The sequence below is a fragment of the Solanum tuberosum genome, unplaced genomic scaffold (genome assembly GCF_000226075.1).
Source record: "Solanum tuberosum cultivar DM 1-3 516 R44 unplaced genomic scaffold, SolTub_3.0 scf00584, whole genome shotgun sequence".
Taxonomy (NCBI): Eukaryota; Viridiplantae; Streptophyta; class Magnoliopsida; order Solanales; family Solanaceae; genus Solanum; species Solanum tuberosum.
In genome coordinates this window covers 58,087-72,818 of record NW_006239504.1, presented here as the reverse complement: position 1 = coordinate 72,818, position 14,732 = coordinate 58,087, and the positions used below count along the sequence as shown (strand labels likewise).

The following is a 14,732-nucleotide window of genomic DNA, read 5'->3' as shown; positions in this document are numbered from 1 at the left end:
TAAGAGACTGGATCTTGTACAAGCCCATACACCCATAGCACTTGGCAGCAGTGCTACACACAGTGCAGAGAAGTAGAAGAATGATATTCATATTTACAGCTTCTCAAAGATGCATTGGAGTTTCCAATACACAAATACTGAAAGAATAACAATTTTTTGAAAGAGAAGTTCCTCAGTTTCATCCTCAAACTCGAACATGTGGGATAGGAATCGAAGCACAAGTTCAGAAATAAAGAGAGAAACACACTCAACTGTCAATAACAGCTTAACAAGAATCAGCCCAAGGAAGAGAAAATTATGATTGTTCAACTATTGTACATTGAAGGTGTATGTAAGTTCGATCACATGAAAATGTTATCAATTTGAGCACTTGTTAATTGTCTAATCAGAATAAAGTTGATTTAATCCTTCACAATCTTAACAACTAAACCTGTGGGGCCCTCGACAGTTTTGAGATGGCCGGATCCTAGCAAATCTCTGAGATGAAATCTCATATCTAGTGGAGAGAGTCGAAGGAGCTTCTTTTCCAGAGCAGCCATTGGCATCTCTTTGTACATACGACGGTTGAGAAAAGACATAAGCTCCTTTCTTCCCTGATATAAATTGCAAAATGATATTTAACATAGTGGCTGCTACGTGAAAATATTTGGGGAAAATAAGAGGGTGCACAGAATTGTACATCTTGAATGAAATTTGAAAATGGGAAGGAGAGACATGTCAAACCTGTGAGAGGCCCTTGAGAATTGATCCAATATTTGGAATGGCAAACCAGTACATGTTCGGATCAATAAGTTGTCGAGTCTTACAGGGAAAATTAAAAGAAAAAAACAGAAAACAGCATGAGAATGGAACTGAAACAACAAACAATAATTAAAAGATAGGAAGCTGATACACAAGAAATGGAATTTTGGTATATAATAAGAGAGATGCCACTTCACGTAAGATGGATAATTTTTTCGATCCAACAATTTTAACCCAATTAGACTCCTTACATAATATATGCAAGAGGGAGGGACAGAGTACATTTACAAAGGCTAGTATGTTGTAACAATCACAAAGGCAAAACACTAGTACTTACATCTTTCACCTAGAGGTATATGCCACAACGGGAATCAAGGTACTAATATGAGTAGCATTCAAAATTATGACAGTTCGATTCGAGGTTCATCCTAGAGGATTCTTATTGGCACCACAAGGAGATTTTCATTCTCATAAAACTAAGCTTCCATTCGCAATGGGCATTTCAATTTGACAGTACTAGAGAACCAAACATAGATTTTTTACCAGTACAACAAAAAAGTTAATCTATAGGATGCTGCAGCATTGAGGGTATACTAAAGCAAATGCTGAGATAAGACGAGAAGCTCAATTTACAATGAAAAATCTGATTCTAGCTTACCAGAAGTCCAGCATTTATTAAGAGGGAGATGTGCTCCTCCTTCACCTTGCCTCCCAACGACAGAAGTGAACGCTACAGCCACCAGAAAATAAGAAGGAAAAAGGAAAAATATCCTGTAAGCACAAATATTGAGCTGTTCTAATCCTATACCTCATGTAAGAATAAAGAACCAAACATGACATGCGCCTCCCCTTAGTGTATACTTTAATGCTATTATCCAACAATTAAATCATTAACTTAAGTAGAGGACCTTATAAACAAAGAGTATCCTGCTCATTTAAAGTAACCATTTTTCTTGACAACATTGATCCAAGCCTCTATGAATGTATATCATATATATCACATAGGTTCATGTACAAAAAGGCTTAGGAAATATCTATTCAACTTAAGGATACGAATTTTATCTTTAACAAATTAAATATTGACACAGGCGAACAGCCTTGAATGGTATTGTACAAATACACACAACCAATAGACATTCTGATCCGCAGCTGAACAAGTAACACCATGTTTTGAATTTAATACACCATTCCAAGCATACCACGGTAAACATTTAGTACAAGCGGAAATTGTCCCCTATGACTGTAGAGGAAAGCAGTATCTAATCATTACCTCTGTCTAAGGGCCTTGCCAAGAAAAGCTCTACAGGGTGTTAAGTCCTTCTCTAGACAAGTGTCTCCACTTGTGCAATTAAACTGGGTATGTTGTTGTAGTTGTTGTTCTACACAAGTAATGAAAATTACAAACCTAATGTGTCTTAGATTGCTCGACCCCAAAAAATAATGGCATCTCCACATATAGATGTACAGCCAGAGAAAACCTCAAATTATACTCAGCCCCAAGCGTGGATAAATGAGGAGACTACGATAGGTTGACATCCAATGTAAAGTTATCTAACTATGAAGAATCAATTGAACCCACACCCCCTTGGTAAAAGCACAGCAGATGATCTGTGGATTAGGCAAATGTCACTGGTTTGAATGCTACCGTAAACAAAAGTCTGGTATTTAAGTGGAGATGAGTAGAGGAATGGACTCATTATCCACAGTTTCGAACCATGCATCACTAGCCCTTGGCGATTTCTCGGTCATTTAAAAAAAAAACTTGAATCCTCACAGGCTTCATATAGTTAACACCAACTACTTTGGATTGAGATATAGTTGACTGATACTGATCAGGAGAGACAGGTTACTGCTGTACCAGGGTGTATTCCCTAGATTTAGTTTTTTTCAGTATCTTAGTGTTACTTGACAAACTACAAAGTAAAATCTATAAAGCATAAAAAACACATTTCAGGGCTTCAGACATAAGCTTGCAAGCAAAAACAGGCCTCTCCTTTGTCATCAAGCATTTCAAATTAATAATTTAAGATAAAAATATCTAGTTCAATTCCATCAACATGCTGAAGGCTGGTTCACTCTCTGACAACAGCAAAAGTTAGGACTATTGTAAGAATAAGGTGCACATAGTATATATGTGTAGCCCATGTCAGAAAGGAGCATACTTTAGGAAAAACTGCATTAACATCTGTTGAAAGAATGCAACATTGCAACGTAAGTTATGTCTTTATAGCAACTGTCAAGGAATGCCCTAAAACAGAAATTAGAGAAGGTTAGCAGATCAGTCAACCATCAGAATAAAAAAAATAACATTACCACCAAAATTCCATCTTTAAGCTAAAGCAATCATTGATATAGGATACGTGAAAAAAGAGGGGAACAAAAAGAAGAAAAAGAAAAGGAACCAATAAATTTCACTTTAATTTTTAAAAGTTAGCAGAAAATACAGAAGGAACAGTGAGCAACTAGATAACCATGGGTGAAAAAATATGAGGCATGGGGACAGAACCGGAGAAGAGGATGAACTTTGACAAACACTACGAGTTGAATAGAGTAATAGATTATATAAGAATAAGAAACTTTAGAATTAACTTTTCCATAATAAATTTGCAAGGACCTCTCAAGCTGGTATAATACAATTGACTTATGAGGTGAAAGGAGAAAACATATATTTTACTCTAGGGCAATGTTATTAGACAATTTTTGGCGCATATCAGTATGGAAAAGACCATGTATGTACACACAAGTAAATTAAAAAAGAAATTTTCACCGTCACATGGCTTTGAGAAAGTCACTCACAAGTTCTTCATGTCCAATACTGGGATCTAGCTTTGAATGAATTACATGCTCCTTGAACCATTCAAAAACAGAAAAGCCTTCTTGTTTCTGTGTTTCCAATCTTTTGCTGACACGTTCAATCTAAACAAGTATTCAAGGAAAGTTTTACTAATAGGAAGTTAACTCTCAAACAAAACTGATGACCAATTAAAGCTACCTAGAAAAGAAAATAAGCATTAGTGATGAAAATGTAATAGTTAAACATCAGGGTGGCAATGGGATGTGGTACATATGCTTAGAAATAGACAATAATTAGAAACAAGGACAAATGCAGAAAACACTATTGCATATCTCTTTATAGGAGGGGAGACGGCGAAGTTTTCAAATGAAATTCTTTGCAGAAAGTGAAAGTTAAGCCATCAACCTGACTAAGATAGTCGTCCAAAAACATTATAGCATGATCATCCTGTCCAGTACTCAATTTGAAAGTACGTAGAACTCCTTCCCTCCTTAGAGACTGTGAGGCACAAATATACTCAAAACATCTGTTAGCTATTCTCAGTTGGATCCAATGCATACAAATAACAAGAGAGGGAAAATAATAAAGAAAACATCAGAATATGTAAAGCACTAAGTAAATGGTCATCAGCAACACCAACACACACAGTGTATATCCCCACAAAGTGGTGTCTGGGGAGGGTTAAGTGTACACAGACCTAACCCCTACCTCATAGGTAGAGAGGTTGTTTCCAATAAACCTCGAAGATGATCGTCAAAACTGAAAATGAAACCTAAGAGCTATCCATGACAGATTCAACAACCAGTGAAGTCTCTGCACCCACAAGATGTATTCTTCCAAATGCTTTGGACCAAATTTTGTGCGATAATGATCTTACATGAGAGAAAGATGCCTTAAGAAGCAGACTCACAATTTCAGAGAAAACTTTTTTATAGTTGACCGACAATTTCAGTAAATACCTCCAACTCTCTGTCCACTTGTGTCCGGTCCTTTACACTGCTGTATAACTGTGACCGCAAGATGAAAGGCTGAACTGAAACCTGAGAATATTTTAATTTGAAGAGTTGAGATATTATAGAACTCTAGAAGGGTACACTGATGCGAAAACGACTTGGAAAGAGTCAAAATACAAAAGAGTGGAATAGTGAAACAACCAGAACTATTGCATTCTTTGGTATGATACAAAATGATCTCATACCCTCAAACTTTGCCTACAGAGGACTTGCTCTATGCAATATGGCACATGAATCATTTTTGCTTCCTCCACAATAACTAGACAGAAACATGAACATAACTAACATTTAGCTCTCCTGTCCAAGAAAAAAACTGAATCTTGCATAAAATAATGTATTACTTATACAACGTTTTGTTTCCGGCATAAAACTCTGCATTACCAAGTACTAGAATGCCATCAAGCATTTTCACTATTTTTTCTAGGATTTTCGGCCACACAAATATCTATAGATTATTTTACACCACAAGTTTCAAAAGTTTTTCTTTATTCTTAAACACCGTGCAAGACAGAAGTTGCAACATAAAATGGGACGGAGGGAGTAGTATTTTTGAACTCGAAACCTCATTGTTCTCAACCATGATTGCCCACTAGGTCACACCCTTGAGTGCCACATCACTATTTCAGATAGTATTTACTCCCTCCATTTCAATTTGTTTGTTTTAGTTTCCTTTTTAGTCTGTTTCAAAAAACAATGTTTCTTTCCTTTAATGGCAAGTCGAGAAGTTTGAACATCATTTTGTTACATTCTACCCATCTTTAGTTCAAACACCACAAAATTCAAAAGTTTCTTTATTTTCTTAAAGTCCGTGTCAAGTCAAAACCAGACAAACAGATTGAAATAAATTAAGCATGATTCTACCTTCTTCTTATTTGCTACTAGTGTTCATATGTAAAATTACAGGTTACTAAATTATTCACTGAATAACAACAATCTTATAATTCCTGCTAAAATAGTCTGTTAACAATTTCACTAATTCAACTCATGATTATCAAAATTATGTCGAAAAAATCAAAAAAAAAAAAAATACCTTATCAATACGGGGAAAGTGAGCACGCATCATGCGAAGAGCCACCAGAGTATCACTGAAGTTGAAATTTTCTTCAAGTGATAGTAATTGATCGTCATTGAGGTCCGATTCCGGCTCGGGACTGGGCTCGCCGGCGCGTCGCCGTTTCCGGCTTGTTGATGGGCTCGAATTCTCCATTGTTGATACGTACGAAAATTCTCAGATTACAATATTAAACAACACAAAATAAAATTCATTATATTCCCAAATTATTGAAGGTAAAATGTCAATTTTGCCCTTGTTTCCTTATATTGTCCAACTTTGCCCTTGTGTTAATTCTTTTATCTAAATCTTCATACATTTTTTATTAGTTAGACTGGTGGGGTAGTTTTGAGATCAAAAACAAATTTAAGATATATGTGCTCTATTTCGAATAATTTGAAGGTACTTGTGACCCTTTTTCATAGTCAATAATATAAGTAAATTAAGAATTAAGTAATAATTATCTCTTAATTTTCTAAGTTGCATAAGTAAAAGTAGACATTTTAGTATAATAAACAAGTAAAAATACATAGAAAGGCAATAATAATACTCTTGCGGCTTGCCGTTAGGGAAAAAAATTGCCTTGATCCAAATCCAATAAATTGATAACATAATTTTAAAAAAAATAAAAAAAATAATAACGTTTAATCATAGTTAAAGATAGAGAGATAAATTAGCCTTCGTTAAGCTTTAAATCACTTCACACACTTATCATTATCGGGTTTTCTCATATTTGCCCTTCTTATAATAAAAGAAAAGTTTCACGTGGACAAAGTAAAAATGGACATCTATTTTTAATAGAACTAACAAATAAAAGTGGACAGAGCGAGTACTAACTTAATACTGCCATATTGAGAGAATACTGCCAATGTTGAGATGCAACAATCTATTACATTTTTGGTTTCGACAAACAACTAACATATAAAGACTCAATAATACCAACATATATTGAGAGATATACTACTAAAGTTAGACAAACCGAAAACTATCATAAGAGAAGAAGAGTGTTTGAATAACGACACTGCGCTTTAACTAAGGAGAGAAGAACAATATGTTGTAGCAAAAGTTGCTAGTACTTTTGAGGTGGTTTTTGTGTTGGAAGCAAGCCGAAACGCTTCTTAAGAAGCACTCTCTGCCTCGAAAATTTATCATCTGGTGAAAACCGGGCTGCAACATAGCAAAGCTAATGATCAGTTACAGAAGAATTGCATCACCTATGTTCTGGCTATAGACGAACAGACAAACACCAAACAGAAGAGCAGCGAGAGAGAGAATAAGTTTTACCTGGGTGAGCAGACTCTGTGGCCTTTCCTAGTGGTGATTCTTTCTGCACGAGTAAAACCGACATAGGTCAGCCATCAGGACTTGAGACATATAAAGTAAGAGACTGACACCAACGTTCACTAAAAGAAAAAAAGAGAATCTAAGAAATGAGGTTCAGCCAAGGCGAGAAGTGAGATGAAATAGAACAACCAACACTCACAGTCAAGAAGCAGAGCATTCTTTTTTATGTTTAATACAAATTTGCAGCTTGTTGGATGGAAGATTTTGATAGTAGTGCCATAATTTGTTACTCCGTCAGTTTCAATTTGTTTGTTTACTTTTGAATTTCTTCAACTCCGTGTTAAGTCAAAACCAGACATCACTTCCAAGACATTCTTTAAGTCTTGAGGCAACACATTGTGTGATATTAAGCAAATCTTTATACCAGAAATGAATTCAATAAAAGGGATGCATTGTTCTCTCCTACCACTATTCTTACTGCACTGAGGATTAATAAAATAAGAAACGTCTTTTGTCTGTATCGCCTCAACTTCAGTATTGAGAAAAGGGGTAAAAAGAGATACTGTTTGGACAGCATTAGAAGTTGAAGCTGGAAAAAGAAAAAGCATTTGACATTGAAGGAGGAAAACGTTTGTGGACATTCAAGTTATGTTTGGGTAGTTGCAGTTCTTTTTTTCCAAAAAAAAAAAAAACAAGTATGCAAAATTTAAAGTTTTGAATCAACTTTAAATTTACTTTCAAATGAGTATTTCAACTTGCAAAAAAAATAATGAAAAAGTTGAACTGTCTTTCTCAATTCAACAATCAGACCCCATTTGCAAGTTGAAACACAACTACACACAAACAAAATGTACCTATAAGAACTTGCATACTTCACTATTGAAGTCCTAAAACAATATAAAGATCATATATTAATTAATATGCTCAAAATCTCCAAGAATCATACCTTAGTGGTGTAAACTTTATCACCATTATCGTTAATGTAAAACTGGAGATACATCTTTGCTTATGTCTTTACCTGTAGATAAAACAAGAAAGACTGAAATTTTGAGTTTCTAAGCATCTTCTTAGTCCAGAACAACCATGAAGGGGGTATCACATAGCATGGAAAGATGGAAGATTACAAAATTATTCCTGGTAAGTGTACGAAAATGGAGAAAGTGAAGGGTGTGTTTGGTACAGAGGAAAATATTCTTTTCAATGTTCTCATCATTGGTTGGTCAAAATTTTTGAAAAATATTTTCTATACGACAACAATTTACTTAAAAAACAAGTTTCACAATGACATTTAACACTGATTGTCTCCTGGACCTCATCATCCTCACACATGACACATTCCACCCCTATCTCAATAGACAACATGTTCCCGACCCCCCAAACCAACCCCATGTCTAGATTATATACACATGCTTTTGAAATAACATGTTTTGCTTACTTACCAAACACAAGAAAACCAAACACACCCCTACCCCCATCTCAACCCCATAGTGTCTAATTAGATTAGAAACACATGCTTCTGAATAATATATATTGCTTACTTACCGAACAACACAAAACAAGTTTAAAAAAAACACTTATTTTCCGCAGTTAACATTTTCCTTTCACACCGAACACACCTCTACTCAGCTAACCCCACCTCAACCCGCATAGTGTCTAATTAGATTAGATACACATGCTTTTGAATAATATTTATTGCTTACTTATCAAACAACACAAAACAAGTTTTAAAACCATACTATACTTATTTTCCACGGAAAACATTTTCCTTTCATACCAAACACACCCCTACCCCTACCTCAAACCCTACACATGCTTTTGAATAGTATTTTTTCCTTACTTACCAAACAACACAAAACAAGTTCCAACAAGAACACTTATTTTCCATGAAAAATATTTTCCTTCATACCAAACACACTCAAAATGATAAATTAGCAACAACCCACATGAATAGAAAGAACAAAGACTCATACAAAGAAAGTAAAATAATAAAAACAGTAAAAAGAAACACATGAATATGAATTTTTTTAAAAACACATACAGAGAAAGTAAAAAATGGAAAAACATTAAAAACCCACATGAATATGAAGAAAAAGATTCAATTTTTATGGTTTTGATAAACTAAAAACTTAGCAAGTACCTTGAGTTTCGCCAGAAAGAAATATTGAACAAAGATGAACTTAGAAGAGTCACAATTAGGGTTCTTCTGAATGAAAGAGCCAACATAAAAAGGGCATAATAGGAATACTAAAAATAAATAGAGGGCAAATAAGTAAATCCAGGCAGTATCGACTGCATTATAAGAAAATTAGCTGGTTGTCTATTTTCGGGGCAATTTATTTCTTTCAATTTTAGGTATACATAATTGAATAAATAGTTAATGGATAGTGTCTTATATGGCAATTCACGTGATATATATTTGAGTTGATTTGTATTATATCATATAGGACACATATTATATCAAATAGAACGTGTGTGTATTTGGCCACACCTAAGATTGAAAGGCATAGATGTTAGCTAAATTCAAATTAAAAAAACATGTTTATATATTATGTCTGTTATAATAAAAATTAAACATAAATTAGTTTGTTTTGATTCAACTATCGAGTTAGAATAAATTTTTACTTGAACATTATAAATAATGCTACTGTCCAAATAAGATATGGTATGAGGAGAGAATGAACTATAATTTTTAATACACAAATAACTTATCTCATAACTAATTACGTATCAAATAAAATATGCCTTGATCCATAAGAAAAAGACACACTCAAGCACTCGATCTATATAAGAGGCTTGAGCTCGAAAACCGGTCTTACTCAACAAGCATCTTTTTCTTTAGTAAGATTGCTTATTTTTGCTACAGAAAATATTCAAATTGTTCTAACTGATACCAAAGCAGGTAAACACATTTTTCTTTCTAGACGTCATTCAATTTACCTTAAAGTAGACGTTGTTTCCCGTCAAACACTCTATTTTCTTTGTCCAATTCAATCGTATGAAACAAGATTCTTATAACATATATCATTTTTCTTTTTTAGAAACTATTTTTGACCAACCATCAAATATATTGGATTTCATACCAAATCCACCATAAATTCAAAAAAAAATTGCCACCTTTAAATTAGTTGAAATCTCAATATCTTTAACTCCCTTAAAATTCACTTCTTCCTTTTTTTTCTTCCACCATTTTCCCACCATATTTTTTCTTTTATATATATCTATTCTCATCTCTTTTTTCTTCACTTCAAATTACTCACCCAAAACGATGTCGTTTGAAGAAGATAAAGAATCCTTCGAGCACACGCTCTTAGTAGTGCGTGAAGTTAACGTCTTCAAAATTCCTCCCCGGCCAACCTCCGGCGGCTACAAATGCGGCGAGTGGCTCCAAACCGACAAGATCTGGTCGGGTCGGCTCCGGGTTGTATCATGTAAGGATCGGTGCGAGATCCGATTAGAGGATCCGAATTCCGGCGAGTTGTTCGCAGCTTGTTTCGTGCCGCCGGGACAGAGGGAGAGTTCGGTGGAATCGGTGCTTGATTCGTCGAGGTACTTTGTGTTGAAGATCGAAGATGGTACAGGGAAGCATGCGTTTATAGGGTTAGGATTTAGCGAGAGGAATGAAGCGTTTGATTTCAATGTAGCGTTATCGGATCATGAGAAGTATGTGAAGAGAGATGCAGAGAAGGATGGTGATGAAGCTGAGACGAGTAGTGATGGTCATATTGATATTCATCCTGCTGTTAATCATCGATTAAAGGTATTTGAATTTTGCTTGATAATGTAGTTATTGTACTTAATGATGAGTAGTAGTACTGGAGATATATGTTGATCGTACTCTTCAAAAATTTTGCTTGGATGCTTTATGGATCCTTTGAAATTAGCATATTTGGAGGATTGAACATGGTTGCCGTGGCATTTTTGGAGAGTCAGAGCAATATAACTGAACATATTGTCTTTTTGGATATGTCAGTATGTAATTTTAAATAGTAGTTCGAATTTATGAGAATGCCACAATGAGCTCGTAGATTCCTCCTTGATAATGCCTTGTGTTTCTCTGTAGTTAATTGAGTAGTGTTAGAACCTTAGTGTGCATTTGGCTGCAGGGCCCATAGATTTTGAAGTTGTGATTTTTGGAATTTGATTTGTGAAAAATTTTACTAGGCTTAATTTGACTGAATTTGTGCCAAGATTGCAGCTTGGTCTGACTAAATCCGTAATCAACTATAAGCAGCTTAGTTTGAAGTTGAACGAATATATGATTCTGAGTAAACGGTCATCAAAACTGAAAATAGGATGTGAACCCTGTGGATTCAAAAAAAGCTCCCTTTCCTCCCTTTTTAAAATTTGATAGACTAGAATAGATACAGAAAATTCATGTAGCTAACTCCCATCTAATTTGTGATTAAAATGTAGTTGATTGATTGTTTTCTTCTAAATGTTTTATGAGAGGGGATGGTGGGGATTAGAAAGAACTAGCCTATCTTTTGAAAAACATGCACTTAACATTTCAAATTGGAAATATGTTTCAATTGTGTACTTGTGAATGAGTTCACAATAGATTAAAATGCAGTTTGACCAGAGTTTGGGAGCAATCATATTACTCTGAGTCTCGGATTGAGTTTGGGGGCTTGAATTGCTTGGATCCTTCACCAATCTCATTCCGTGAATTGAAAATTGAGTGCTTTGTTATAATTAGAGGTTGTTAAGTATGGTGTTGTGTTAATGTATACCTATATCCGTTCCAGTAAGATGGTTTTCTCTGTATGCAACTTATTCCTCCAGTTTTTTTATCATCTTGCTCATTGAGTGTTGTCCATATCATTGTTTCTTTTTCATTAAGTGATTTCCAGTTAGTGATTGTTTCACTCTATTCCTGAGTTGTAGTGATTTGTCCTCAAATGCAGTTAGTTACTCAGTTATTCATCTAAATGAGTAACTTTCGATAGTTTGGTTCCTAGGAAGGTGAAACCATCAGGATAAACGTGAAGAACAAATCATCTAGTGGAACAGGCATGCTTTCTGCTGCTGTTCAATCAAAGGCCATTGCCATTGCGCCACCCCCTAGCGGAGCTAACAAGATCAGGTCTCCTCTTCCACCCCCTCCGAATGATCCAGCTATTTCTCGGAAGACTTCTACCAATGCCAGTATTGCACTCAAGGGGCCATATGGAAGTTCAAGGCAATCCAGTGATCCATTTTCCAATATCTCTCAACTTGAGGTATTGTCAGTTCCTTGCCATTTATAATACTTCCTAGTATTGTAGTTCTTTGCATATTGCTAAGCCATAAGTCAATCCAGAGATCCTTTGTTAATGCCCCCTTCAATTGGTGGATAATTGCTCATATTTTTCTTGATTGACAAAATCATGTGGGAGACGTTTGGGATTGTTTGCCTACTTCTTTTTAAAAAACTGATAATGGTGGTGTTTGCTGTTCGGACCAGCTCGTGTGTACCTCAACTGTTCCACGGATACTTGCTACCCCCTACCAACACAGGTACCGGGTAATTCTGTCCACCAAGGTTTAGGCAAATGGAAAGAAATCACCTAGTGTTCTTTTGTCTTCTTCATTTTAATTATTGTTATCTATTCTAGTAAACAATCCTTTTGCAAATATTGAAGACAAATCTTAGGATATGGAAGGCTTGAAATAGAAGGTGTTTTCACACTTCTAGTCTTTGTGAGAAGGTGTTGAACTATAGGCATAATCAAGTTGATCTATTCAAAGAAGAAAGACAAGCATCTTAGCTGATGATTCAGTTACATAGGTTTGAAAATTATAGCTTTGGCATGTGTCATCAGTCATGTTTTATTTATCTTGAACTTTGGTGATATATGTGATTGACATTTTTTTATTACTCTTCCGTTCATTTTTACTCGTCACGTGAAAAGTAAAAGTGAACGGAAGATGTATTTGCTACCCACTGCATCATGAACAATCCTTTCATCTTTAAGTGAGCAACATTTCCTTATGGATTTCTACAGAGGAGCCTTCCTTCGGCCACTGGATCTGGTTCGAGCAAGAAGACCACAGCAGCTGGATGGGCAGCATTTTGATATTTTGAGCGTGTTAAATATTGACGAGACATATGCTTGTTGTTGTACTAGGATAGAAGACTATAGTCTATATATCCAAATTAAAGGGCAGCTTGGGTACACTAAGCTCCCGCTATACAGGGTTTGGAGAAGAGCCAGGTCACATTTGGCATACTCTGCATTTCTACTAGTGGTTCTTTCCACAATTTGAATCCGTGATCTCCTAGTCATGTGCCGTTGTGCCAATGCTCCCCAAATTTGAAAGAATGAGAAAATGTTTATGTTACTAGTTCCCCATTTCTTGTAAGATATTTGTGTTTATACTTGCTTGACATGTCTTAATTGTACTCTTCTGCTCTAAATCTAATAAAAGATGAATATTTATTTTACACAAATGTTCGGAGTGATTTATTATTTTTTAAACACCTTTCGAGGAGCTTCCAACCCTTTTTGCTCCCTTTGTGATTCGAACCCGCAATACTTAATATTGTGGTCTTTATTCTTACGAATACGATGTTTTTGGGGTATTTTTAATAATATCTATTCTTGTTCCTGTTAGAATCACTCATTGTTGTGAAATAGGGAATGAATCACATTGGTTATGAATGGGTGCAATGAACCTCATTATTCCCTAAGTTCAAGTTGCCATGTGATATGTTTCAAGTGTTGTTATAAACCTTAAGTTTAGTGATATCGACAATTCTATATTGCTCGGACTTAGGTGCAAATAATTTAATACTTACGAAATGTTAGTTATTAGGTCATCAAGACACTTCATGTGTTTTTGGCTATTCATATGACACGTTAAATGATACAAATCTTAGATAAAAATCTACATCACACTCAAACATCCTTGTTGATGCTTCTTCATTATGAGAACATCGAAAAAAAATTGGCACACATAATATCTCACATCATGTGAATTTTTTCAACTCTTTCACCTCTTACCAAGACTATATTCAAAGACTAAAACCACATATATTAACTTTTCGAATTTAAGAATAAATCGTTGCTCTAACAACTTTACATTTATATAATTCCTTAGGGATGAACAACTATATACATAAGTTCGTGTCAGCATCACCTCAATATTTGTTATGTTTATAAAATACTTTAAATTGTTGATTATTATGATTTATAGGACTTTTTCGATAATTTTTATAGGATTGAAAAGAAAGTAAAAAAATAAATTGAATAAAAAAATACTGAATTTCCAAAAATACTCCTAGTTACACATGCCATGTCGACAAACAACTATTTGCTTCTAACCGCTTCTATCTAGTATTAATATTAAAATATAGTGACAAGTGAACATCGTGCAAGGAAGACAATATATCATGAAAAAACATTTTAATTGTTTTTAAGTCATTAAAGTGGATAAATTATTTCTTGTCAACTAACACAAAAATTAGTTGCTCTCATGTACATTTTTTTATTTGACAGTCTTTATTTTTTTAATTCATAAAAGTAGTTGATATGCTCACGCACATTCATATGATCAAATGCGCACATTGTGCAATTTATCTTTTTGAATCAAAATTTCATCCCATCTATTTTCATGTCGAATTAAGATTGAATAAACGCTACCATCTATTCTAAAAAAAAAAAAAGACAAATCCTATTGCTTTTCAAAATTTTTATAAATAAAAAAAGGACAAATTACTTAACTACACTCCTTTACTTACCTTAATATCCATTTATCCCTACTTATTTCAAAAATCCCTATTTACCTATGTATCCCGCATGTATCCCCGTGTACAACGCTATGTATCCCGCTATGTGGAATGTATCAAACGCTATTTATCCCGTGCACA

The 14,732-nt window shown here is 34.6% G+C and overlaps 3 protein-coding genes across 4 annotated transcripts; 1 reads left to right on the top strand and 2 right to left on the bottom strand.

Moving 5' to 3' along the window:
- Window positions 1-247: 247 nt before the first annotated feature.
- Window positions 248-5,795, bottom strand: LOC102579624 (serine/threonine-protein kinase 19). 2 transcript variants are annotated; one of them, XM_015304649.1, is made up of 8 exons: window positions 5,579-5,656; window positions 4,734-4,807; window positions 4,495-4,575; window positions 3,941-4,033; window positions 3,538-3,657; window positions 1,400-1,471; window positions 724-801; window positions 248-593 (listed from the first exon to the last, which is right to left on the bottom strand). In XM_015304649.1, the coding sequence occupies exons 2-8, from the start codon at window positions 4,785-4,787 to the stop codon at window positions 402-404; spliced, it is 690 nt and encodes a 229-aa protein (XP_015160135.1). In that variant the 5' UTR covers window positions 4,788-4,807; window positions 5,579-5,656; the 3' UTR covers window positions 248-401. The 2 variants fall into 2 exon arrangements, with proteins under 2 accessions (XP_015160135.1, XP_006365895.1); XM_006365833.2 differs by lacking the exon at window positions 4,734-4,807 and having other exon boundaries at window positions 5,579-5,795.
- A 632-nt stretch (window positions 5,796-6,427) lies between these two features.
- LOC102579299 (H/ACA ribonucleoprotein complex subunit 3-like protein) lies at window positions 6,428-9,126 on the bottom strand. Its single transcript, XM_006365832.2, has 4 exons — window positions 9,021-9,126; window positions 7,830-7,901; window positions 6,884-6,926; window positions 6,428-6,766 (listed from the first exon to the last, which is right to left on the bottom strand). Exons 2-4 carry the CDS (start codon window positions 7,881-7,883, stop codon window positions 6,669-6,671), a joined length of 195 nt encoding a protein of 64 aa, XP_006365894.1. The 5' UTR covers window positions 7,884-7,901; window positions 9,021-9,126; the 3' UTR covers window positions 6,428-6,668.
- Window positions 9,127-10,075: 949 nt separating this feature from the next.
- On the top strand, window positions 10,076-13,313 carry LOC102578967 (uncharacterized protein At1g03900-like). Its single transcript, XM_006365831.2, has 3 exons — window positions 10,076-10,640; window positions 11,842-12,102; window positions 12,868-13,313. The coding sequence occupies exons 1-3, from the start codon at window positions 10,149-10,151 to the stop codon at window positions 12,937-12,939; spliced, it is 825 nt and encodes a 274-aa protein (XP_006365893.1). The 5' UTR covers window positions 10,076-10,148; the 3' UTR covers window positions 12,940-13,313.
- Window positions 13,314-14,732: the final 1,419 nt, after the last annotated feature.